Source organism: Megachile rotundata, chromosome 4 (genome assembly GCF_050947335.1).
Source record: "Megachile rotundata isolate GNS110a chromosome 4, iyMegRotu1, whole genome shotgun sequence".
Classification (NCBI taxonomy): Eukaryota; Metazoa; Arthropoda; class Insecta; order Hymenoptera; family Megachilidae; genus Megachile; species Megachile rotundata.
The window spans coordinates 10,948,163-10,974,595 of NC_134986.1; the positions used below are offsets into that span (position 1 = coordinate 10,948,163).

A 26,433-nucleotide genomic window follows, 5' to 3' on the forward strand; every position below is an offset into this window, starting at 1 on the left:
CGCCGCTAGATGGCGCCACAAATTTTCTCCATAAAATGACATTTTTTAAATTTTCCTTATTAAAACCTTTAGGAAGCTTTTATTGCATTATTTTGCTTCTAATGCGATCACATAACACTTTCTGAGCCTCAGAAGTACTCAAAGTTCGCTAATTTTCGAGAAAATCACATTTTTATATTTTTGTAGTTCCAACTTTCACCGCTAGATGGACGCCAATTTTTTAGTCCAGAAACTGCACTATTTGTATATGCAAAAATTTGTAGTTTTATATTTCTTGTTATTCTGTCAATAGAATTTTATATTTGTATTTAATAAAGACAACACATGTAGGTCCGTTTTGGATCTGAAGTGTATTTTAATAAAAAAGAAAAAAGAAACTGTCATATAGGGATTGGCATAAAAATGGCAAAAAATTTTCCCATTGCTTGACCGCACTAATTATGCTATTTTCGTACAAATTTAAGTCTTTTTTCGAATTAATTAACGATAACATTTTAATATTTATATAATAAGAATCAATATGTTTGCTAAGAGTAATAAAAACCTACCCCCTTGGTCACTACCTTTCTTCAGCAAAGCTAAATTTGGTCTTGAATATACAATATATGGTAAAGGTCGTAATGGGAAATAATACTCTCAATGTTACATTCACACACCATACTTTATATTTGATACATAGCTTTAAATGTTTAGGGAATATTGAATAATCTATATACCACTTCTATTTTAGTTTCATAAAATCATGAATAAATGTTATGTTAAGCTTAACATTTTAAAGAACCTTGTGTGTTCCCAACAACAGAGTCATTTATATAACAATACGAATAAAATATAATTCAGTACTTATATTAAACTCAATAAAAGAATTTTGACAACTCGAAACAAAGAATTTCTAAAATGTGCCTGACATATCTACACATAACTTTTGTCTGGTATTTACACGTACATATCCCAGACAATAAATCAGACTTTTAAAACAAGTACCCAAAATTTTCATGCTTTTAATTATCTTTGAATGTTCATTTATGTTTTGTTTAATGATACAGACAACACTCTTCTTGTATATGCAAAAAATGAACCGATTATTAGGACTCAAATGAAATTTCCATTATATGTAACATAGGGAAAAGATCGCTACTAGGCACTATCTTATTTTCATATCTTACTGTCGTCATCAATGGAGTAGATATAATACTACCTACAATTTCCATAAGAAAATGAAAGATACATACGGAAGTTTAGATGTCCTACAGTTGTAACATATAAACTACTTAAAGTTTACGTGATCGGTCGATAAATCTGGTGATAAAACAATGATTAGTTATCTATATCTGTCAAAAATGCGTACAGGTAAAGTTTTGAATTTATAAAATCGTAATTAAAAGTGCACTCTTGTTTAAGATAGAACTTGAAGGTTTAAAACCTCAGCTCCACTTAATATCCACTGTACCTTGTAATTGTTTTATACAAGAAAAATTCATCCTTCCATTTGTTGAAGTTTGTCTTCCAGACTGTCCTGGCTCTCATTAGCATCATTTAAACTAATCGTATGATTCTCATGGTCAAGTTCTATCACAGAGTCTGACAGTTGACTCTTTTGCACCTCTAACACATTGTCTGAAGGTTCAAAGATATCTGTAGATTCTGAAAGATCTTGTTCATCTAAAGTTAAATTTGAATTCTGCTCAGGTTGTTCAATGACTTGCTCTTCAGGTTCAGCTTGTTCCATTTTAATATCAGATTCTTGTGTGTCCAATACATCCATTGCAACAGAATTTTCCAGCTTAATATCCATTTCTTGATCCTGAGATTCTGCTTCAATAATTTCTTCTTTTGTTACATGGTCATTTGCATTGGAAGGACCGGCTTGTGCCTTGTCATCATAACTCTTTTGAGAAGATTCAGCAAGAGGAGATATTTGGGCAAGATTATTTAAAACTGTTTCTTGCATCTTAGCTACAGTTTCAGCTGAATCTAACATATTACATAATTCTCTATTCATTTCTTCCACTTCCGATTCATTTGTTTCTTCTGCCTTCACGACAATAATTTTCTTATTTCCATAAACCTTGGAACTGGTTATCAATGGTTTTCTACCATTAGTAACTGTCGATGTTGTTGTTGTTGTTGCTGTAGTTACCAATTTTGGTGTTACTGGAGTCTCTTTCTGTACAGCTTCTGTTTGCTTTACTTCACTTACAACCTTAGGTTTTTCCGTTTCCGCTTTAGATTCAACTGGTTTCTTTGTTGTAGAAGTTGTTGTTGCAGATGTTGTTACCGTCGCAGTTGTAACAGCTGACATATCATGATCAGTGTATTCTTTTTCTTCGTCGTACATACTCTGCTTCTTCTTTACAAACACTCTTTTCAATGGCAATTGTTGCTCATCGTCAGATTCGTCGTGGCGTTCTGGTGACAACTCCTCGGTAGGTTCATATTCTTGTTGCTTACGTGCCTCCAATTCTTCTATTTTCAAGCGCTGCTGTTCCACTCTCTTCTCCAGTTGTTCTAGTTTCTCTTTCGTTTCTTGGTCGCCTTGTATCAGTACAGGTTTCGATACAGTCGTTACAGTTGCTTTTGATACTGTAGGCGATGCACTTGTGGATTGAGATGTTTTTAATTCAAATTTGGAAGGCTCGTTTATCGAAGTTTCATTCTTTGCTGTGTTAGGTGATTGCTTTATGTCCGAGGTTGATTGTAGTACAGCTTGAACAAGATTTTGATGTTTGTCAAGAGGTTTCTTCACAACAACCCTTTTTACAACATTGCCAGTTGGCAGTTTAGCTAATTCTGCTGGATCTATTATGGTACCATCTGGATTCATGATAACTTCCCTCGTGGTGTCGCCTTGACGAATGATTCTACGAACGATAACTCGTTTCGTAACTTTATGTCCGCCAACTGTTTGGCTGCTACTTGCAGCCAAATCTCCTTCCTTTATTGCACTTGTGCTAGTTGATGTTTCAGTATTTCCACTCGGTTTTCTTACAACGATTCTCTTTATTACTTTAATAGTATTTATAGCTTTTGGTGTACCACTAGCCGATGCAGATGATGTATCTAATTTTTCATCTTTAACAGAAACTTGATTCTGTGAGTTACTTTGACTTTGTTGGGGTTTCGCTTGATTTGGAGTAGTAGGAGATTCTTTATTTTGTTCTTGAACATTTTGATGCTTCAACGGAATTTTGTGTTCTTTAAACACGGATGCAACAATTTTTTGGACTTGTGCTTCAGTTTCGTCTACACGAGAAGGTTTCGAAGATTCTTCATTTTGCTTAGACTGTGAAGGTTTTGCATTCGACTGAGGTTGGTTACTAGGTGGACTTTGCTTTAACTTTGGATCCTGCACTTCCCTACGTTGAATAGGCATCAATGTTTTAATTGTCTTTTTGATCATATTTCCGTCTTTGTGTCTTACAAACACAACTTGCTCTTTTTGATTTTCATCTTTCTCTGATCTCTCTTGTTCCTCCTCACTTTCTGCTGGCTTAACTGGTTTTGGAAGCTTTTTCACGATGTATGCTGGTGGTTCATAATCATCATCTCCATCAGAGTATTGTTCCTCCTCTTCATCTTCATCAGAATCTAACTCCAGTTTAGTTTTACTGTCTGGTTGTAATCCATCTGGTCCCATTTTTTCACCAGCTTCTATATGTTGTTTTATATGCGTAACATAATCTGCCCTATTTCGACACGACTCTTGGCAGACGTCGCATGTCAACCCCATACCCGTGCGTTTCGTGTGCGTTAGTTGATGTACCTCTAAGCTCTCCTTACGTTTAAATGCTTTTCCACAATCTTCGCAAACGTGACGCTTTTCTACAGAATGTGTTCGCATATGTCTAGTTAAATGATGAGATAGCAGGAATGAACGAGGACAAAGTTTACATAAATATGGTCTATGTCCGGCATGAGTTGTTAAATGGCGAGCTAATTTCGTGCTTGTATGGAATGCTTCCTTACAATATTCGCAATTGAACGTCTTGTCTTCATTATGTAGCACCTCATGACGTTCTAGACCTTGCTTATATGTAAAACGTTTATTACAAATGTTGCATTGGAAGGGTTTTTCTTTTTTGTGCATGGAATCTTCATGTTTTTCTAATTCTTCTGTTGTAAAGAATTCACGATCGCAATGTTGGCAACCATAACGCAATTCATCTCTATGAACTTTCTCGTGTCGCTGCAGCAAGTTGGCTCTTGAGAATTGCTTGTTACAAACTGGACAAGTGAATGGCTTGTCCTCCGAATGTGTTGTCATGTGTTTCCCAAGATCATATTTGGAAAAGAACATGCGGTCACATTCTGTGCACTTATAATTACGATCACGATGAGCTCTTTGAGTGTGCAAAGCAAGGGCTTGACGCAGAGGGAAAGTACGATCACATTGATCACAAGCATGTACCCTTATTTCACCTGGTTCTAACTTCTGATCATCTTTAGTGTTATTCATCTCTTGATCACCTTCGCTACCATTATCTTGCTCCTCTTCATAAAAATCATGCTGCTCTTCGTTTTCTCTCTGTTTTTCTGCTTGTCTCTCTCTCTCCCTTCCTCTGTCTCTATCCCTCTCTCTTTCTCTTTCTCTTTCTCTTTCCCTTTCCCTTTCTCTATCACGATCCCTGTCACGTTCCCTGTCCCGCTCTCTTTCTCTTTCTCTTTCTCTATCCCTGTCTCGTTCTCGTGCTTCTCGTCTTTCCCTGTCACCATTATCAACTCTAGGCTTTTTAGCTCCTTCATTTTGCGACCTTTGTTCAGAAGGTCTTTTATTGTTCATATCAGGTGGATCAGTTGGAATTGGTGGAAATGGTCTAGGCAAAACACCAGACAATGGATATGCTCTTAACGCTTCATCTGCTTTTTTGCACTGAAGTTTAAATTTGTAGGAACGATCCAAATTCCAGCGACACATGTTACATATCATTTGTGGCATTCCATCAGCAGCATATACCTTGAACACAATGTTAATGTATTAACAATCTAAAGTACATAAAAAACAAAAAAGGAGAACACATATTTTAAATGAAGATATAATGTTAGAAAACAACGTTTTATCTAAAACTTTTAACTATAAGAAAATGTAGGAGAAAATATAGTATTAAGATATTCAGAATCTAAATCTCATATCAAGAACAAAATATCTGTTTAAAACGTAATGAAATCGTTGAAAATGTGAAAATCGTTTTCCCGCTAAAATCAATGTCAAGTTACTCCAACAAACAAATCATTTTACAAGGTAAATCGATAAGAACAATTGTTTTAAAATCGTACTCATTTGTACATTAACAAATATCGATAGTAGAGAATGCCGCAATGATTTGAAATTTTATATTTTACCATCACAGCGTTTAAACAAAGTTATCGATGACGCGCGACCTATTTCAATTTCATTTAAATAGCAACAGGTATAGAAAGCGGCGAACTTGAAATTCTTTATCGTTTATCAGCAAGTACGCCGCAAAGGATTTATTTATTCAAATAACGAAAGAATAATAGCGATCGAATTTTTACACGTTGAAAGCATTTGGCTCGATCGGCAAACAAGATATCTTCGTTATCCAGATCATTAGTTTATTCGACTATTCATTTCATTCGGTGAAAGATATCAGTGATAAGAAATAGTTCCACAGAGGACCATTTCACGAATACAAAATGAAAGTAACGTATTACTCACAATGGCAATACAGAAAAAATTGTCTTTGTCAAGAATATGGTATGAAAGGTACAGAGAGAATGAATCGGTGGCGGTCGACATCGTCTTCAAAGAAAATAATTACCTCTATGGCGACGCACGACATGATCTGCAGGGTAAGCGGTACTTGAAACGGTTTATTGGGATCCCTTTCATAAATGAAGTTAAGTGGTTCCGATTCTGTCAAGCAAAATCGACAGACCCGCCTGGAACGGAGCGGCGCCGGCCTATTCTCCATGTTTTCTTGACTACCGTCCGTGCAGACACCCACAAAGCACACTCAAGCGTCTCTCAGGTTGTCCTTCCTTCGAATCTCCTCGATCGTTGTTTATTTGAACACACTGTAAGAATAACAGCTTAATTCGATTCTAATGTTCGTTAATCAGAATTCTATGAAACGACGCCGAGCGTCGGTAAGCGTCGCGTCACGAACAACGAATAACCGCGAAGAAGTACACACCACTATGGCGCTATTATGGCCGTCCGAAAACTCGTTTCCTCTGCGTGGCGTCTTCGAACTTCTGTGACTCGTACAGCTTCGGCCTTTGCACATCAGCGCCACCGTCTTCCTCTTTCTTTCGCGGACAACCACCCGGATGATCTATCGGTAAAACAGTTTCGAAAACGTGGTCGAAACTCTGTCGGTACTTTCAACATTGTTGTAAAATTATTTCTTCCCGCTAAAAAAATAATAAACGTTATATAATTTTTAAAAGATGTCTTTAATATTTTAATAGTTTATTTGTACACTAGAGTAGAATGTAGGTTTGCTTGAGTTGAGGATGAGAATAGGAAAACCACTTGTTTTTGATTTTAGATTAAAAATTTAAACTTAGAGATTTTTAAATTTTTATATTTTTAAAGTTTCAAATCCTCAAATTTTTAAATGTTGATTCCCAAAATTTTTAAAAGCACAAATCATCAAATTATCAAATCCTCAATTTTCTAAATCTCTAGATTTTTAAATTGAGATTCGAATTTGTAAATTTTCTGAATTTGAAATATTTTAAATTTAAACACATCATAGTCTCACAACTTGTAACACATATTTTGTAAAATAGATTACTATTGAAATACTTGTAAAATATAAATTATAGCAATTGAATGACGTTACACTCGAGTATCGATATCTCGATTTGATCCTCGAATTTTGGTTATTTTGATAAGAAAAATGTTTTCCTTTTAATTTTTACCCAATGCGAAAATGAATCGTTTATTAAACTGGAGGATACTACGATGCTACAAGAAGCGGAGACAACAGAATGCCACCACCAACCTGGAATCCTTGCGACGTGATATCGAAACAGACGTTCACCTACAATCTGCGGAAGATTTATTGCAAAGTCTGCAAACCAATGCAACGCGTGGCCTATCCACGGTTGCTGCGCGCGATCTCCTGAACAAAAGTGGACTGAATGCACTGACACCACCGAAAAAGACTTCTAGCGTGTTGAAATTCTTAAACCGTTGCTTTGGAGGATTTTCCGCGCTGATTTGGGTACTCAGATCACATTAAATTCTTTCCTTTCTTCTCTTAATTTAAATGAAAAAATGTAATTTTTACGGCCAAGTCTATTATTCTTGAAACTGTAATTTGAATTAAATTACAGCTAATTTAGTAACTGTATTACACTAAAGATGTCGGGATAGTATGGAGATAATTAGACAGTAAATTTATTAAAGGATACAGAGTGTGTAAAAATTAGACTATTACGTGGATTAATGTTATAGACAAGAAATATTTTATTTAACCTGTAGTCTAGTTACAGTTATCAAATATGATTGAAGTTGACTAATTCGAGCTGAATTAAATTCTCTGACATTTATAAATGTGATGTATTATTTATTTATTTTTAGAGTCTCAGAAGGTTTTTAATTTTTGAACCTCAGAGTAGTATTTTGATTTTTGTAATTGTTTTAATTGCATTGAATGAGGTTTATCGTTGCCTTCCCAGGTGGGTGCATTGCTCTGTTTCTGCAATTACCTGCTGGAACAAGGAACATACGGCGAAGCGTCGAAGGAGCATCTAGGAATCGGTATCGTGCTGGTCAGCCTAACTGTAATCACGGCAATTTTTAGCCAGTATCAAGAATCAAGGAGCTCTCGAATCATGGAATCGTTCCAGCAAATGGTACCGCAGAAAGCGAAGGTCCTGAGGGACGGTGAAAAGAAGGAATTGAGCGTGGCCGAATTGGTTGTCGGGGACATTGTCCTTTTGGAAACCGGTGAACGAGTACCCGCTGACATTAGAGTCCTGGAATGTCAAGGTAAATTCGTATCGTTGTAGTTGCAAGCGTAACTTTCTTATTTCTCGAGAAAAAAAGTCTTCGCCTTTCTCTTCGTCGACGCTCGAGATATCGTGTTGATTTTATTGTAAACACAATTTACAGAACCATCGAGTGTTCTCGGAATCAATCATTCAACTCGAGTGACATTAATAGTAGATTGTATTTACGATTGAAAAGACACGTTGAAGTACGATAACGTGAAAACTTGTTATTTTTAATAGTCTGGTAATTTCACGTTATGAAGCTATTCGTTTAAGTTTTTATGAAGTTCTGTTATTAAACGATCAAACGTTTTCAACTGCATTTACATTCGATGATTGAAACGAGAACATTATTTTCACTTCTCAATTGAGAGCAATTTTAAAATTATTTTACCTTCATAAAATGCAATTTTCTTTCTTTACAATCCACTTCCATGGAATCAATTTTTCATGAATTTTAAAAACATTTTTTGTACTAAAGTAAAAGTATATGAAAGACCTAAATATGCAACTGAAATTCCGAATTGTTAAATATTTAAGTGTTTCAAATTTCCAACGTCTGAAATTTTGTAATTTTAAGGTTTGAAGGTGGATAATGCTTCCATCACTGGTGAATCGCTTCCACTTTTGAGAACAGCCAACGTTCATCCGGTAGATAGCGTTCTCGAAGCGAAAAACATGGTTTTCTTTTCAACAGACATAGTGGAAGGTAACCCAGAAGCAACAAGTACTCTCGCATTGCAAATATTTACATAAAAATTACCTATTTAGAATCGCCGAATTATAAAACTATTCAAGAAAATGTTCTACAACAACTTGCTATTAATTTAATAAATTAATGCTCTAAATGAAATGAATATAAACTATGCACTTCTATTAAAATGTCTAAAAATTGTTGCACAACAGGAACCGGAAAAGGCGTCGTGGTAGCTCGTGGTGACCACACGGTGATGGGAAGAGTCGCAAAGTTAACATCGAAGTTGGCACCAAGGCCAACTCCGCTTTCCCGCGAGATTCATCGATTTATGAAATTAATCTCCAGTTGGGCGATTTTCCTCGGAATCCTGTTCTTCACTTTGTCCATCGCTATGGGCTACACTTTGATCAACTCGATGGTGTTTCTGATCGGTATCATAGTAGCGAACATTCCCGAGGGACTATTAGCCACAGTGACCGCTAGTCTCACTCTAACAGCCAAGAGAATGGCAAATAAAAATTGCTTGGTAAAACGTCTGAAAGCTATCGAGACACTGGGATGCACTGCTGTTATCTGCAGCGATAAAACGGGGACACTCACTCAGAATAAAATGACCGTAAGCTTCGTTTACTATTGATGAAACTTAGTTATACAGGGTGATTCTCGAAATATATTTGACACTTGTGCATGATTGAAGTTCTTATCTGAGGATAATTTACACTCGAGTGTACGTTGGTTAATTATACACAGCGGCTCCGCCATGTTTGTGCAGAAAATTAAGACGAAAACTTGCATCGCTAAATAGTACAAACTATATCTGTATATTTATTGAGAGATTTATTTATAAGTAGTAATATAAGTAGTTACGTAAAAATAAATTTTTGAAATGACGTGAACTGATGATTAGACTATCAAGTCTAACCTCAAAAGATGGTCTTTTGAGTAATTCTATAATTTTGTTTATATGATTATATCCTTTTAGTATTAAATGTAGAATATAGTTTTTATAAAAAACTTTCAATGGTCGCTTTCATGGAAAGTTTAGTTCTGACAGGATCACCCTTCTTGTATCGCATTTGTATATGAGATGAAAAAACGGATTTTGTGTAATTAGGTGCGACACATGTGGTATGACGGTGAATTGCGAGAGGTAATGGCTTCCGACGGGTGGAGAAAATACATAAAGAATCCAGGGTTTCATAATTTAGCTAGAGTGGCTAGTCTTTGTAATCGCGCTGAATGGGCACCCTTACCTAAAAACAAACCAATGCCGCCTCTGCACAAGAGACAAATTTTGGGGGATGCTTCTGACGCTGCTTTGCTAAAGTGCATGACAGTGCTGGTGAGAGGAGGCGTGAATACTTACAGAAAAAGTTATCCAAAGGTGTAATATCGCAAGTGAAGCGAATCCCAAAATAACACGAATCTACCTTCCAAAAAACTTCCAAGTACTTTCCTTAATTCTCCCTTCACCGTTTTGATTCAGCTTTTCAAATATACCTGACGTTACGTATAAATGATACACTAAATACTAATATACAGTAAACATAAATACAGTCGGCAAAAATACAGTAAAAGCAGAAATTAATGTAAAATTAATGGAAATAGGACGTCTTTTAAGAATACTGCATTTGTACTGCATTTCTGCATTTGTGTTGTTTTGGAATTGATAATTTCTTTAATTTTCAATACACAATAAATGTAATAAGAAGTACTAATTTATGTCTGTGTATTTATGACGTAGGTGTTCGAAATACCATTCAACTCAACGGACAAGTTTCAGGCCAACGTCCACGTGCATCACAAGAGGCATTTTGTTTGCTTGAAGGGTGCACCAGAAACAGTTTTGGAACGATGCTCGACCGTAGCGTTCGGTAACGAGACAAGAGAACTGAATGACGAAATCAAGAACGCGTATACGGAATCTTGTTACATTCTTGCGAATAATGGCGAACGGGTACTTGGATTCGCGGATCTCGATCTGTCGCGTTCTGCTTTCCCTCTGGGTTTTCAGTTCAACGAGGATCCACCAAATTTTCCTCTTCACAATTTGAGACTAGTAAGCTCACGATAGAGACGTTAATATTGTTTTGTGCATTGTATGACATTTTTCGGATTCTTAAGTGTATTTATAACCAGGGACGACCGTAAACCGGAATCCTTTCCTGAATCATGTAGGAAATATGCAAACGACGAGTTGGGTGCTGTTTTATTTAATGGTATAATTGGTTGAAGGACGTTTGCCTTTTGTAGATTATGTTAAGATTATTGTAAGGTTAATGTAAGGTTATTGCAAGGTTATTGTAAGGTTACTTCAAGGTCATTTTAAGATAATTTTAAGGTTATGAAATTTTATATAATTTTATATTTATATGTGTAAGATTATTTCTACTTTCCAAATGTTCAAACTTCCAAATAGTTAAATTGCCACATTTTCTAAACTTCCATCCCTAAACAGTCATGACAACAGTTAACTGCATATTATTAAAATAACAGTAATATATAACATCAAGTAGGAATTCAAAGAACATAATTACTTTCAAGCCTATTCTAATTCACAAACAAATGGGCATGTTATCAGATCGGATTGATAGCGATGATGGACCCCCCGAGGCCAACAGTACCAGATGCATTGTACAAATGTCGTTGTGCCGGAATCAAGGTGATCATGGTAACTGGTGATCACCCTGACACAGCGAAGGCAATCGCGAAATATGTTGGTATCTTCACCGACGATAACCTCTTTCACAATGACAACGACAAAAAGCATTCGATCGTGGTAACGGGGATGGAGCTACGCGATCTACAGTCGGATCAACTGGACGGGATCATCAGACAGTATCCTGAAATCATTTTCGCGAGAACATCGCCTGTGCAGAAGCTTCAGATAGTGGAAAGTTGTCAGCGGCTTTATTTGATCACTGCGGTCACTGGTGATGGTGTCAATGACTCACCGGCATTGAAGAAGGCCGATATTGGTATTGCCATGGGAATTGCAGGTAACTTTTTCATATAATCTATTCAATTACATTATTGAGTTCCTTTTTATTACACTCCATTAAATATTAGTGTACCTCTTCTGTAAAATATTCTCAATGTTCAAATGAATATGTTGACTGCTGCAGTGGTGACACTAATAAAATTTGACCTGATAGTTCTGTTTAATTTAACATTGTTCAGTTGACTTAAGGAATGTTAACTAAGATGGGTATATTAGGTTCAGACGTGAGCAAAGAGGTCGCTGACTTAGTTTTATTAAACGACGACTTTGCATCGATTGTTACCGGAATCGAGGAAGGACGAAGAGTATTCGATAACTTGAAGTCGAGCATTGCGTACACCTTGGCTAGTAATGTTCCTGAAATAATACCATTCTTGGCGTTCATTGTTCTCGGGATTCCTTTGCCTGTGGGCGTGATCTGTGTACTGTGCATAGATCTGGGTACCGACATATGGCCAGCTGTGTCTCTAGCTTATGAAAAATCCGAATCAGATATTATGTTGAGGTACTTTCTTCTCTTAAAAATCTCAGTTAAAGAATTCTAATACTCCATATCAATCTTGAGATAAATTCTGTTTTTTAGAAAACCGAGAATACCCTATATAGATCATCTAGTCAGTCGTCGATTGATTTTCATGGCCTACGGTCAGATCGGCATCATCGAAACGTGTGCTGGATTTTTCACCTATTTCGTAGTGATGGCGGAACACGGTTTCTTACCCAGCAGACTATTAAACCTGCGTCCTCTATGGGACAGCAGCGTCGTAAACGACTTGAAAGACAGTTTTGGCCAAGAGTGGACATACGACCAACGCAAGGTTCTGGAATATACCTGCCACACTGCTTTCTTCGTCAGCATAGTGATCGTCCAGGTAGCCGACGTGATGATCTGCAAAACCCGACGGAACTCTCTTTTCCATCATGGCATGCACAACTGGGTCCTCAACGCCGGAATACTTTTCGAGCTCGTTGTAGCATACGTTGTTTGTTACGCTCCGTACATGGATCAAATTTTGAACACGTATGCGTTGAAATTCGAATGGTGGCTACTGGCTGTGCCGTACGCTGTAATCATTTTGATGTACGACGAACTTAGGAAGCTTTGGGTTAGGAGAAATCCGCGTGGATGGTGGGATCGGGAAACTTGTTACTAAATTTGGACTAAGTAAAATGGGAGATAAATATGAGATGCAAGTCTAAATGCAAAGGAGTAAAGAAATATAAACGAAAAGAAGATGTATACAAATATATAAGAAGATATATACAAATATATCATCTGAGATGAATGCAAAGAAGAAGTCTTCAAAGAAGAAGAAAATCTGAAGAAAATAAACAAAGTATAGAAGTTAAACATGAAGAAGTATAAATTTAAAAAACATAAAGTAGGTCCAAAGAAAAATGCAGAGGAGTATACATATAAATAAAATGGAAGCAAAGTCTATAAACGACAAATAAAAAAGTGTATCTCATCTTAACCGAAACAAAATGGCCTCCTGGCAGGAAGAAATATGAGGGAAATGTAAACGCAAGAGATTGACCGTGTCTGTCGATAAGCTTTCACGATTTTCGATACTTTATGGTGAAAAATGGCCAAGGGAGGTGCGTTGTTTGATGTACAGTTAACTGGATGCATCTTTAACGGAGCATTCGTCCGACGCGAGTATGCAGAAGAGCAATGGTTCTCCTTTGGTTCTACGCGGTCATCGAGTGTTGTAACCTCATGGATGGAAAAGTGGGGGATGCATATAAGACCGTGGGACCCTCTCGATGAGGCCCAGTAGTCTCTAGTCATCAATTCCCTCACGTTCGAAGAACCGTGACTTGATTTCGAGATAACAAGACCGTATTCCCTTCTGGTCAATCCTGTCCTCCGTCAGGATGAAGACGGAGGTACTTTGCTTGCTAATCTGTCTCGGTGAGTAATTAAACGAGTACAACTGCATTTCGATAATTAGGTACATTGCAACATTTCAACTTTCTATAATATTATCAATCCTTTCTATGATTTCATGAAAGTATATATATGTACACATTTGAAGTGATCAAGTTTACTTTGATACTTTGACATTAAAATCAAAGTTAAAAAAAGTGGAGTTTGACCTATGAATAATATGTTACATCCGTAAAGAATTTGAGTCGAAAAGAATTGTAAAGAGTGACAATAAGTGATAATGCGACATCTAGTTTGACTAGTGACCTTTAGCCGAGGTATTGTTTTACTCGTTATAAGAATGATACAGATTCAGTTATTACGTCATTTTGATCAGCTGCTGCAATATTGTCGCAAATCTGTTTTGCAGAGTTCTTTTTAGAATGTTTACGAAAGTTGCATTTGATGTAGGAATTATGTTTCATTGGTAGTTTATGTGCGTATGGGTTAAAACAGTGATGGGAGATGTGCCCACTCGGGAGTTTGTGGGCACCGGTGTGCATAGTGAATGCACTGTGACGTGAAGTGCGATGAGGTCATGGAGATGCATAGGAATTTTAAATTATCGGATTTGGGAATTTGGGGATTGGAGAGTAGGGAGATTAGGAATACTGGAGATTTGAGTATTTGGGGAATTGGGAATTCGGGGATTTGGGGATTGGGGAATTCGGGGAATTGGAGAGTTTGGGAAATTGGAGAATTTGGGGAATTAGAGAATTTGCGAAATTGGGAAATTTGGGGAATTTGAGAATTTTGGTATTTGAGAGTTTAGGAATTCGGAGAATTTGGGAAATTGGAGAGTTTGGGAAATTGGAGAGTTTGGGAAATTGGAGAGTTTGAAGAATTGAAGAATTTGAGAAATTTGAGAACTTGGGGAATTTGAGAATATGAAAATTTTACAAATTGAAATCATGAAAATTTCAAAACATAGAATCTCAGAAATTTAGGAACTGAAGAACTTAGAAATTTAAACCTGAAAGAGTTGCTCATAAAAATATAAAAATTCTATCATAGAATTAGAAAAGTTCATTTAAAAATAGCTACGTTCTGCGTGTACACACGATATCTATTTGATCACGAAACAACTTACGCCATCCGTTGTTATTGAGAAATCAGTCCACCTTAAACTAATAGAAAGTTTAATTTCTCTATACCACGTGTCGGCTTGCAGCACGAGCAACAAATTAAACGAAAAGCGGTCTTCAATATTTATCAACTTGTCTATTTAATTAAACCCACTTTCCAGTCATGAAAACACTTCTGAGAACATGTTTACTGTGTATCTTTAGACATTTCTCAACTATTATTCTAAATTCTTATACAAACTTAAATGTATACAGGTTAAAATTAAATACTGGGTTGATAAAATCTATACACAAAATGAGTTCATGAAACATACAAATTATAGAAAAATGTTAGATGACTGATGAAGGTCGCTTTGGATACGCAATATATAACATCAATTAGGTTCTTTTCATCTATTAAATTATATAACAATATTACATGGTTTTAATGCTGACAAAGGTCATTTTGAACATTTCTAACTCCAAGATAGACAATATTCAAAATCACCTCGACCTCTTAATTTTATGTATCAACTCATACAATAACAACCTATATTTAATTATCACACCCTGCACAGAGCACCTCATTCATCCCCATAATTAAATGACAAAACCGCAACTGTTTCATAATTTCATTCATCTTAAATGGTACCACAGATTTCATGAAGAAAGTCACACTTGAACACCCAGTATATTTGAAATATTCTAATTAGCTTCGTAGCTTCTCCATTTCTCGTTATCTAGGATCTTCAAAACGCACCGAGGCCTATATAGAGTGTTGGAAAGTGAACAGGTCTGAACGATTAAACGACATTTAAGTTCTGGCGAAGCAGTCGAGCACTTTCTCGCTTTCTTCCGTTCGCGAGGTCGACCGGCGCAGAGTTTACGCACAACCGGCGTTTTGTTCAGGGACGCAAGACGTCGCGCTGCCTTGAAAATACTGCGAGACCAGTTGACCCTCTCTCGCCATTCACCGTTTTTATTTCATCTTGTTTGCGATTCTTTCCCTCTTCTTTTATTCCTATTTCATTTGTTATTCCTGCTCGCCAATGCGGATACATCCGCATTGCACGCAAAGACGTAACTAGGACTTTACCTTTCTACTACGCTGACTTCCTTTCGATAAAAACATCGATACGAACGCTTTTAGATTGTCAAGTTATATTTCAAATTTGAACTTTCTTCATTTCATAGCAAATTAATCAATATTTTTCAAGTTGTACATTGTCAAACGTTTTTAAGCTTAAAATTCTCAAACTTTTTTAATTTTTATGTTTTCAAACTTTCAAGTCCCTGAATTTCTGGATGACTAAGCTGTAGTTCAAATTTTATTTATCAAGTGTTGATTCCCAAATTTTTTGTTTGACTTCTGAATGTGGTTATCTTGTACCATAATTTTTTGCACATTATGTATATCGATTGAAATAAAAAAATATAGTGAAACCGGTGACCAGGATGCTGGTAGGAAATAAATATTGCAGCAAGGTGATTGTCAATGACAAAATGGACACTGTTCAAGGATACTGTTAGGATTATTGGTGACTGAAATATCGTTCAAGATAAAAGATCACATTAAAGCAACTGATAATGAAATTGGTAAAACTAAATATTGTAGCAAGGTGACTGTCAATGACAAAATATCAAGTATAGTATTAGTGATGGCAACTAAAGTATCCTTTAGACGTCATCCAAACTAAAATAATAAACTGAAACCGATAATCAACCACCTAGAAATAAATATAGTTTGTCCAAAAGAAAAAGAGAAAGACGTTAGTATAATGAGAGTAATTGAAATATTGTTTAGGCGTTGTCACCGCTTTAACGAGAAAACAAGAGGCAGCCGAGCAGAATCGTCGGAAGGCAGCTGTGCCAAGTTTGCAAAAAAAGCAACAAACCGCAGCGGAGGAGCAAGAAGAGTACGAGGACGAAGACGAACTTTCGGATCAATGTCCTGAGCCGAATGGTTACTTTCCTGACGCAGAACAGTGCGACAAATACTACGACTGTCGGGATGGTAAATTCACGGAGAAACTATGCCCAGATGGTTTGGTATTCAACGACTTCAGCCCGCAACACGAAAAATGCGATCTACCCTTCGGAATTGATTGCACCAAGAGGCCGAAGTTACGTAAGTATTGATTTCTCGTGTCGATTCACGGTATCCTCGTTACTTAAATACACGGATGTTCTTTAAAAAGTTCGATGCTGCGGAAATCGTAGAAACAACATTTAATTAGTCCGTTTTCATTCTTTGGAGTATTTCTCAATGGTAGAATGTTCATCAAGCTTTCGTTGCTAACTTTAGGAGATTAATTTACAGATCTTCAACTCTTTTATTCTTCAATTCACAAGTTGTTTTAAGTATATTAGAATTGTCAGATTATGTGGCAGAAATCCACAGAGAATTATTTCAAAGAGTCATTTTACAATGTCTATAAAAGACGTACAATAAATGTATAAATACATAAGTGATTTTTGTGCAAAATTGTTATATTTTATGTATGTAAATGCGCTTAGTACTTGAACAACTTATACCACATTTATAAATGAATTTGTTTATTTATAAGATAGATTATACGTATAAGTGTCTATGTATACTATGACCATGATATAATAATTAATAGAATAACCTTCATTTATGTACAGTTTCTTAATTTGTACACCTTACATTGACATTATTTTGTAGAATTATTTAGTGCTATTTAGTAGCACACATGCATAGAAGCACAATACATATACATATAATACATAGACATATGTACTTTTAACCTCCTTCTCTCTTCATACACATCATCAAAAAGTACGACCATGTTACCAAACAGCAAAACATTCAACAATATAAAAAACTAGTCTAAGAACCTTCTATAAAAAACTGACGGTGAATTTCCTTTGCAGAAAAACCGCAGCCATCACCGCATTGCCCAAGAATGCACGGTTACTTCGCCCACGAAGATCCTCGAAATTGCAACACGTTCTACTATTGCGTCGAGGGAAAGTTCAACATGATCACTTGTCCAGATGGTTTGGTCTTCTCCGAGAAGACGGGGATTTGTAACTGGCCCGATGAGGCCCAGAAGAAGGGTTGTGGATCTAGAGAGCTTTTCAACTTCACCTGTCCAAAAGTCGACGATTCTGTCGCTGCGACGCATCCTCGATACCCTGATACAGAAGACTGTCAGTATTTCTATGTTTGCGTGAATGGTGAGGTACCTAGGAGAAGCGGGTGCAAGCTGGGTCAAGCTTTTGATGAACGCACTGGAAAGTGTGATTGGGCTAGGAAGATACCTGAGTGGTAAGCTGATGTAAAGTTTGTAGTTTGTGGGTTTGAGGATTTAGGGATTAATTTGGGGGTTTGGAGATTTGGGGATTTGAGGGACTGGGAAGGAAAGTTGGGATTTGAGGAATTTGAGGGTTCGGAGATTTGGGGATTTGAGAGATGGGGAGGGAAAGTTAGGGATTTGAGGAATTTGGGGGTTCGGAGATTTGGGAGGTTTGAGGGACGGGGAGGCGAAGTTGGGGATATGAGGAATATGGGAGTTTGAAGATTTGGGGGATTTGAGAGACTGGGAAGCAGAGTTGGGGATCTGAGAAATTTGGGGGTTTGGAGATTTGGAGATTTGAGAGACTGGGAGGGAAAGTTACGGATTTGAAAAGTTTGGGGGTTTGGAGTTTTGGGGGATTTGAGAATTTGGAAACTTGGAAATTTTGGGGTTTGACAATTTAAAGACTTGGAACTTGGGAAACTTGACAAATTTACGGTTTTGAAGATTTGGAGAATTTGAAAATTTGAGACGATGGAAAATTGGGGAATTGAAACTCGGTGATTTAAGAATTTGGGGATTTGTAATAAATATAATCCAACAACCCACAACCCCTAATGCTACATGAGGACAATCAGCCTATAATTTTAATTGTATCAAGTTCAAGTTAGCTAATGATTAAAAGCTACTAATATTCGTTTTATAAAATTTTAGCAAAGACTGGTACAAAGGTCAACTGACTGACGAAGAGTTGGACGCCTTGGAACATCCACCGCCAAAGCCAAAACCCACTGGTGGTCCCAGCAGAAGAAAAGGCGGCAAACCAACGTAGATTTAAGACTAAACTCATGTGTATATTTTAATACTCATTGACATATTAAATACCACCTGGTGAATAAAACATTTTTAATACAATTTTTTTTTTAATAAAATTATTAAAATGTTACGTTAATCAACGATCCATGAATCCCATTGTTTGTGTATGTGTATTATGAGGATTACTATGCCAGTCTTAGGGCACAGTAAGATACTTTAGGGTTTTTAATACTTGCTGACATTAGTAAAATACTGTAAGTATTAATTGAAGTCACTAGTAAAGTAAATATTACTGAAGTGAATAGTAAAGTAAAATCTACTAAATTAAAATGCAATATTGTGATAGATGTTTCTTTTTTATCGAGTTCCTCAATTGTTGACGACCGTAACAGAACTAGCTTTCTTTCACTTTTATAACGAATTCTCATCGTCCGTAAATTTCCATTGTAGTGAAAGTGATTGATTCTTAGTTCCCTACATTTCACATGAAACGTCCAAAAACTTCATCAAACTACACTAACACTTTTATGATAGATGTAGCATTTTCCTAATTATTAACGTGGAATTATGTAAGATACGCTCGATGTGGAAATAACATATCATTAAAGAAAGTATACAAATAAAACAGCGAATGTAGAAGCGAGATTCGTAACAGTTAATAAAATAATATCTTTTTATTCGACGGGTTTAACTTTTTATTCATATATTCGTTTCGATGTTGAAATAATGTGGAACATTGTGTAATACCACGGTATTCTTAATATTTTATCAATTTGTTTTTAGCAGAACTGGAGATGAAAGTTAAAAGGTAAAATTGAAGCTAGAAGGAGAATTGCAGGTTAAATTTGTACAGATAAGTAATTCAATAATATTTTACATTACTTATTCAATAAAATTACATTACTCATTTTTAAACATCACATTACATATTTTTCAACATCACAAATATTAGATATTAACGATATAAATATTTAATTTAATTTATTTGTACTTAACATCATGGTTGCTAATTTAGGTTGGTACAATCTTCAAATTGTATGAAGGCAAAATTTAAATAAATTATATGAATAGTATTGATACAATGATACAACAAATTTTAAAGCAAAGGTGTAAAAAACTAGTATTAGATGTTTGATAAAATTCATTTTCTTTGTCACTAAGTAATTATTGATGAAACTGTAATAGCTTTATTGAACGTAAATACTTAATCACAAAATTAATTACAAAATTAAAACAAAAACTTACAAAATTAATTGCAATAAGGTAACAATGGCGCAAAGGCAACAGTCACGAATCCATGAGCAAGCATCAAAATGTTAAGAAGCACATTAATACCGCATTAGAATCCGAGAATTCGTGTTTCGAAAGGATCGAAGTATGCGTCGAACCCAGAAAGATCACGGTAATAGTAATTTTTCCGTAAAGACCATCGAAGGACGTCGAGGTGAGAGTAAGAAGAGGAAAAAGATGAGCAACGCTGATTCGAGAAAAGAGAAAGAAGAGTAAGAGCGCGTGGTACCTTCGATCAATCTTGGTTCTAGACGGTTATCCATCGATGAAAACGCGGCGAAAGTGGGGAAGAAACATTGGGTGTAGTGGGGCCAATGGGGTATACCCCCGTGGTGAGTTGCTGAAGAGCTGCAGTGTTTCGCGACGGAGACACCATTTCAAAGGAACAGCAAAAAATAGAGATTACGATCTCCAGTGACGTTTGTGATTCCATTTTTTGCCAGATTTTGTGATTAGGATAAAAATGATCAGAGCTTCCCTTGTTACGATATTGGCTGTCGTGGCTGCAACGCGTGAGTAGTGCTTCCATTTTGTCGAATTTGGGATTTTACTTAAATTTTATTTTAATTTACTTAAATTTTGATGTAGATCACTTATAACTGACTAATATTGCATTCAACTTGAAATATCACTTGTGTAACTGCTAGATAATTTAGGTAAAAATATTTTCAAGTCTTTGTTGCAATTTTTATATGGAACATCGAGGTAATTTAATCAGACATGAAGTAATAATTGACATTTCATATTTGTAAAAATTCCAAGAGTCATCGAGTCATTTTGAATTCTAAAATAGGTATATTTGGAACAAAAAATTGCCGCAACATTCCAGGTTACTAAGTGGAAACAAGAACAGTGCATGCTAATTACGGGGAATAAAAAGATCGGTTTCACTGAAACAGAGATCTCCGACTTTCTCTTGATTTCTTGGCACGTACCGCGCAACACCTGAAATGCAACAGAATTTCCGGTATTGTAATCGCGTAGAACCGGTCAAATCTGCCTATTTAAAATATCTGAAACCCGTTGTCCATCCCATGAAAAAACGGTCCGTGTACGCACGGACACATCGAAAGGTATTCATTTCGTTTGGAGAGTGCGTAAGAGACAGCCGGACTGAACTTTCTAAAGCGTAAATGTCAGATCTACTACTTGCCGGGTTGCATAAGTATCCGTCGTGGTTATCGTCCCGGTACGCCGTGTAAAACCGATAAATTACATAAAGAAATAAAACAATACCGATCAGTAGGATATTCGTGGAACGGAAAGAGAAGTTGGTCTGGTTCGACCAGCTTGCATATATTCGATGTAACATTTCTCGCCAGGCTACTTTATATGCCTCTTGAAGCGTGGCATTGATTTCCGGCATATCTTGCGAAGTAAATGTCACGAGGAACATTGGAGAAATTTAAGAAATTCCTTCACACTCCTTTCTCTTTTTTGTGCCATTCATTTTTGTTGAGTGAAAACTATTCACCTTGCTATTGTAACGAGGATTTTTATCTGTAGGATATGTAGATTTGATTATGTAGGAGAAACTTTCGGAAAAGGGGGAATGTGGAAAATTTGGCAGATGGAATTTGGGATTTGGGGATTTGGGGATTTGGGGATTTGGGGATTTAGGGATTTAGGGATTTAGGAAATTAGGGGTTTGGGAAATTAGGAATTTGGGGATTTGGGGATTTAGGGATTTAGGAAATTAGGGGTTTGGGAAATTAGGAATTTGGGAAATTAGGGATTTGGGAAATTAGGGATTTGGGAATTTAGGAATTTGGGAAATTAGGGATTTGGGGACGTAGGAATTTGGGGATATAGGGATTTGGGGATATAAGGATTTGCGAATATAGAGATTTGGGGATAAAGGGATTTAAGAATGCGGAGATTTGGGAATATAGGGATTCGGGAATGTGCGGATTTGGGAATGTGGGGATTTAGGTATGTGGAGATCTGGAAGTGTGAGGATTTGAGAACATGGGGATTTGGGAATTTAGAAATTGGGAAATTATGGAATCTGTGAATTTAGAGATTTGAAAATTATGGGATCTGGGAATTTAGAGATTTGGAAATTATGGAATCTGCAAATTTTGAAATTCGGGAATTTAGGAATTTGGGAAATTGGATATTTAGGAAGTTGGGAATTAAATTTGCAAATTTAAAAGTTTGAGTACTTGACAATTTTTTAATTTGAATATTTGAGAATTTAAAAATTGATAAATTGAAAATTTAATAGAAATATGAAAGTTATATAATAGTTCTCTACTGTAGCATTAACTGTCTCACCCGATTTATGCACTGCATTGATTTCTTTTCTTTATCGTGCGAGTAAATCGGTGAAAAAGTAATGGCCGTGATTAGCACTTTCATCGTTTTCACAACGAAGTTGCCACTTATGATTTTATCTGCATCATGCAATAGCTTTAATAACTACAATAAATTATTCTAGCAATTATAACCTTTTCAACGGTGTTGCACATAAATTCAGGTTAACTTTAATTAGAAATATTATTCTGTAATTTATTTAACTTCTTACATGACCCTTGAATTTCTCAATGACTGTTTAATTTATAATAATTGAAGAACTCAGAAATTTATTACATATAATATAAATCTACATATATTATCAATACTTAAAAATTTTCAGCTTCAATATTGTTAATGTTTCAATACTTTCAATAAATATTCAGAATATTAAAAATGAAAGGTGTAACAAGATAACAATTTAAAATATAAGAATATCAACAATGTAAGAGATTTCTAAGATCATTAGCATAGAAAAGAATCGGAGAAAACATGGAAGTTGAATATAGATGAACAACTTTCATTCACGCGAAACTTGTTTGATGTTACAGACGGTGCATTCAATTGTCCGAATAAAGATGGCCAGTACGAAGATTCAAAGCAATGCGACAAATACTACGAATGCGTTGACGGCATAGCGACGGAGAAACTTTGCCCAGATGGACTTGTTTTCGATCCTCTGAACCGTAAGGTGAACAAATGTGATCATGTCTTCAACGTCGATTGCGGAGATCGTCTCGAACTACGTAAGACCATCGCTTCTGTCACTATTTCGCAATTCTGACGAGTGTATTAAGTTATAGAACACTTATAATTATTTTTGCTGGTATACTAACACGTTATGAGCTACATAGGATTTGTAACTTAATGTATGACAGTAATTAATGAGTGAGGGTTGTGGATAGCTTTAATGAGGAAGATATACAGAATATGAACAGAAAATATGTATCAATGCAATTAAAATGTATAATATTTTATACTATGTTTATGCTAACATAATTGTAGGATATTTAAAAATGTATAATATTTTATATTATGTTTATACTATCATAATTGTAGAAGATTTTAAAATGGATAACTTTGTGGAGCAAAAATTAGGAATTTGTAAATTTGAAAATTACAGGCATTGCAAGTTTGTAAATTTTGTAATCTTGAAAATTAGAGAAAATGTGGATTTCTAATCTTGAAAATTAGAGAAGTTGTAAACTTCTAATTTTGAACATTAGAAAAATTGCAAATTCGTAGATTTGAAGACTTGCAGTTGCAAAATCCAGAAAACTTCGCGAAATTGAAATTTGTAACTATTTAAATTTTGAAACTTGAAGATCTGAAAATTTGAAAACTCGAGGACCTAAAAATCTAAAAATTTGAAACTTTGTTAACCTCAAAATTTATAAATTAGTATTAAAATTGAGTACCTCCTTAAAACACTATTACCCTCATAAAGTACCAAATAAATCTACCTCCAAAAATAAAAAATTTATTTCCCAAAATAAAACAAACAATCTGTTTTGCAGCCACATCACACACAGTTACCACTTTAATGGTAACACCTAAGGTGTTAAATATAATGATACAGAATATTGTCGTCTGATCTACATTTACCCTGAATAATAGTATCAAATACTGTAGATATACTTTTAGAAAGTCGAGATCTCGGAGCACAAAACGTTACCGGTGTCATTGGCTCTTGCGGTTTAATGTCCTTGACATACAGGATACAATGACGATAAGTAGCGAAAGTGATTTTAATTCCCGTTACATTTTCACAGAACCACCTCAGCCAACCAAGAAGTGTCCACGAAGAAACGGTTTCTTTGCTCACCCAGATCCATCGGTCTGTAACATCTTTTATAATTGCATCGATGGCGAGGCTATTGAAATCACTTGTACAACTGGATTGCATTTCGATGAATATAGTGGCACTTGTGTGTGGCCTGACAGCGCTGGACGTGAAGTAAATAATTTTATATGCTTTTATCATTAATTTATGATATTGGACTGATGATAATTATTAATATTTCATGTTTATACATTTTTTATTTTTCAAATGTCTAAATTCTGTAATTTTTAAGGTTTTAAGTTTTGACTTAAAATTGACTTTTCAATTTTGTAAATTTTCTAGTATCCAAATCTTAAAGCTTCCAACCTTCAAGTTTTTTAATCTCTTAATCTCCAAATCTACAAATCTTCAAATGTCCAAACTTCCAAATTCCTAAATCACCAAATCCTCAAATCTCTAAATCTCTAAATCTCCAAATCTACAAATCCACAAATCCCTAAATCACTAAATCCCCACAATCCAATATCCCTGAATCTCCAAATCCCCAAATCCCCAAATCCCCAAATCCCCAAATTCTCAAATCTCCAAATCCTCAAATCCCTAAATCCCCTAATTCCAAAATATCCTAATTATCTAACTCCTAAAATCCTCAAAACTCTCAAGGTTCCAAACTCTAACAACTGTCAAATATCTAAATTACCAAATTCCCAAGTTTCCTACATCACAGTTTCTAAGCTTGAAATTATTTATCCAGGGATGTGGTGTAGTGGGAAAAAAATTGAAAGATGGATTCGAATGTCCGAAAGAAAGTCAAGTCGACACTAGGGGAATGGTTGTCGATCATCCTAAATTTGCTCACCCGGATGACTGTCAAAAGTTCTATGTTTGCCTCAATGGTGTGACTCCGCGTGAACAAGGTTGTAGCGATGGTACTGTTTATAACGAGGAACAGCAAAGATGTGACGCTCCTGAGAACGTTCCTGGATGGTATGCATAAAACATAAATTAGTTAATAAGAAATAATAAACAATGAAGATTTTACAATGTTTTTTTTAAGAATACTAAATTAACTTTAATAGGTGACACTGTTTGTATTCGAGATAAACGTTTCATGACACTCAAATCTGTAATGTATAATAACTAGATTATATTTAATATTATTATTTTATTTGCAGTGAGGATTGGTACAAGGATGACGACAAGAAACCATGAAGCACCTTCTAAATTAATATGTCCCGCATCGGGATTCAAATTCATCGTAAAATCACGTCATCCTCGTTTAGTGTGTATTCATGTGTGTGCTTAGAATGTTCATAAATAATAAATTCTATTTTACCTTAATTTTATTACCTTAATTTAATACCCTCTTCATTCCGGTTTCTCTCGTAATGTCCAAAATTATTAAACGTTGAAAAAGAAATGATTGGATATAATATTATATTCGTATTTATTGAAATCAAATTCAGCTATTAACGCAAGAATATATTTCATTCGCTCGCGAAGATATGCGTATAAAAACAAAATATCATTCACTTTTCTGTCGCAACCGACGAAGCGAATCGATAGTAACTTTCTCTTGAACGTCTTGATATTTCTTGTTTCTAAATTCACCGAAGACAACTTTCTTGTTGATGTACTTTTTCAAACATGCATAATAACTCGTTTTCTGTTAGCAACAATTTATATGGTTACGTGCATCGTTCTCTTAACTTTCATTTATAATCTAAGAACGAAAAGAAAGTAGAGTGTATGCAAAATTAGTAAGAAATTATATCACAATTATATTCAATTAACATTTTCGTTAATTCACAACTTAATTACGTGTATTTAATGCCGTATGTACAAATTGAAGCATTTGTTTATTTTTTTTCCAAGTAATCAATTTTGAAGAAAGATGTTACCGATCGTCGGTAACAAGACCTTATTTATATTTCAATGTGAAATATTCACTCGATTCTATTCATTGTTTTACATTTTATTTATAAAAATATATTTTAATTTTTACACGAAATTTTATTTTGAAATTTTTTTATAAAAATATTATAATTATGCGATGGTGTTTTTCAATACATAATTATACTATTTCTTTACATTTTCAGTATTCTTTTGTAGAATACTAAACTGAAAGAAGAATACTATTAATCATTGATAAATCTCAACTATAATTACTTTTAGTCCAGTTTTAAAGTAATCGATTTTAAATATTTAAAAATTTTTATTTTCGCGCAATCCGACAGATGGCGCATGCGACGACGCTGTGTTCGCGCGCGTTTTATCCGTTGAGCCTGTGCATCGATCATTCGTCAAAGTGGACACGAAGCGGACGTTTGAA

General features: G+C 35.3%; 4 protein-coding genes across 6 annotated transcripts; 3 read left to right on the top strand and 1 right to left on the bottom strand.

Annotated features, from left to right (window-relative positions):
• Window positions 1-642: 642 nt before the first annotated feature.
• Window positions 643-6,265, bottom strand: LOC100880340 (uncharacterized). 2 transcript variants are annotated; one of them, XM_012281442.2, is made up of 3 exons: window positions 6,156-6,265; window positions 5,781-6,036; window positions 643-4,954 (listed from the first exon to the last, which is right to left on the bottom strand). In XM_012281442.2, the coding sequence occupies exons 2-3, from the start codon at window positions 5,931-5,933 to the stop codon at window positions 1,478-1,480; spliced, it is 3,630 nt and encodes a 1,209-aa protein (XP_012136832.2). In that variant the 5' UTR covers window positions 5,934-6,036; window positions 6,156-6,265; the 3' UTR covers window positions 643-1,477. The 2 variants fall into 2 exon arrangements, with proteins under 2 accessions (XP_012136832.2, XP_012136833.2); XM_012281443.2 differs by having other exon boundaries at window positions 643-1,299; window positions 1,451-4,954; window positions 5,781-6,205.
• A 530-nt stretch (window positions 6,266-6,795) lies between these two features.
• LOC100876191 (sodium/potassium-transporting ATPase subunit alpha) lies at window positions 6,796-13,578 on the top strand. Of its 2 annotated transcripts, none has more exons than XM_076530320.1 (9): window positions 6,796-7,193; window positions 7,651-7,963; window positions 8,546-8,674; window positions 8,872-9,278; window positions 9,777-10,004; window positions 10,407-10,721; window positions 11,244-11,661; window positions 11,880-12,168; window positions 12,247-13,578. In XM_076530320.1, the coding sequence occupies exons 1-9, from the start codon at window positions 6,900-6,902 to the stop codon at window positions 12,815-12,817; spliced, it is 2,964 nt and encodes a 987-aa protein (XP_076386435.1). In that variant the 5' UTR covers window positions 6,796-6,899; the 3' UTR covers window positions 12,818-13,578. The 2 variants fall into 2 exon arrangements, with proteins under 2 accessions (XP_076386435.1, XP_003701662.2); XM_003701614.3 differs by having other exon boundaries at window positions 6,797-7,193; window positions 9,777-10,046.
• On the top strand, window positions 13,438-18,832 carry Cpap3-b (cuticular protein analogous to peritrophins 3-B). The gene is made up of 4 exons (XM_003701648.3): window positions 13,438-13,578; window positions 16,462-16,785; window positions 17,553-17,949; window positions 18,632-18,832. Exons 1-4 carry the CDS (start codon window positions 13,542-13,544, stop codon window positions 18,747-18,749), a joined length of 876 nt encoding a protein of 291 aa, XP_003701696.1. The 5' UTR covers window positions 13,438-13,541; the 3' UTR covers window positions 18,750-18,832.
• A 1,521-nt stretch (window positions 18,833-20,353) lies between these two features.
• On the top strand, window positions 20,354-25,442 carry LOC100876076 (protein obstructor-E). Its single transcript, XM_012281441.2, has 5 exons — window positions 20,354-20,535; window positions 22,870-23,064; window positions 24,091-24,275; window positions 24,856-25,088; window positions 25,277-25,442. The coding sequence occupies exons 1-5, from the start codon at window positions 20,487-20,489 to the stop codon at window positions 25,311-25,313; spliced, it is 699 nt and encodes a 232-aa protein (XP_012136831.1). The 5' UTR covers window positions 20,354-20,486; the 3' UTR covers window positions 25,314-25,442.
• Window positions 25,443-26,433: the final 991 nt, after the last annotated feature.

Excerpts from the sequence above, each read along its gene's own strand:
- LOC100880340 (XM_012281442.2), bottom strand. The coding sequence starts at position 5,933 with ATGGAGAATAGGCCGGCGCCGCTCCGTTCCAGGCGGGTCTGTCGATTT. Across the intron at positions 4,955-5,780 it reads TGTCGTGCGTCGCCATAGAG|GTATATGCTGCTGATGGAAT; the intron begins GTAATTATTTTC and ends ATTGTGTTCAAG.
- LOC100876076 (XM_012281441.2), top strand. The coding sequence starts at position 20,487 with ATGATCAGAGCTTCCCTTGTTACGATATTGGCTGTCGTGGCTGCAACG. Across the intron at positions 20,536-22,869 it reads GGCTGTCGTGGCTGCAACGC|ACGGTGCATTCAATTGTCCG; the intron begins GTGAGTAGTGCT and ends TTGATGTTACAG. Across the intron at positions 24,276-24,855 it reads CTGACAGCGCTGGACGTGAA|GGATGTGGTGTAGTGGGAAA; the intron begins GTAAATAATTTT and ends TTATTTATCCAG.
- Cpap3-b (XM_003701648.3), top strand. The coding sequence starts at position 13,542 with ATGAAGACGGAGGTACTTTGCTTGCTAATCTGTCTCG. Across the intron at positions 13,579-16,461 it reads TTGCTTGCTAATCTGTCTCG|GCGTTGTCACCGCTTTAACG; the intron begins GTGAGTAATTAA and ends AATATTGTTTAG. Across the intron at positions 16,786-17,552 it reads CACCAAGAGGCCGAAGTTAC|AAAAACCGCAGCCATCACCG; the intron begins GTAAGTATTGAT and ends TTTCCTTTGCAG.
- LOC100876191 (XM_003701614.3), top strand. The coding sequence starts at position 6,900 with ATGAATCGTTTATTAAACTGGAGGATACTACGATGCTACAAGAAGCGG. Across the intron at positions 7,194-7,650 it reads GATTTTCCGCGCTGATTTGG|GTGGGTGCATTGCTCTGTTT; the intron begins GTACTCAGATCA and ends TTGCCTTCCCAG. Across the intron at positions 12,169-12,246 it reads GAATCAGATATTATGTTGAG|AAAACCGAGAATACCCTATA; the intron begins GTACTTTCTTCT and ends TCTGTTTTTTAG.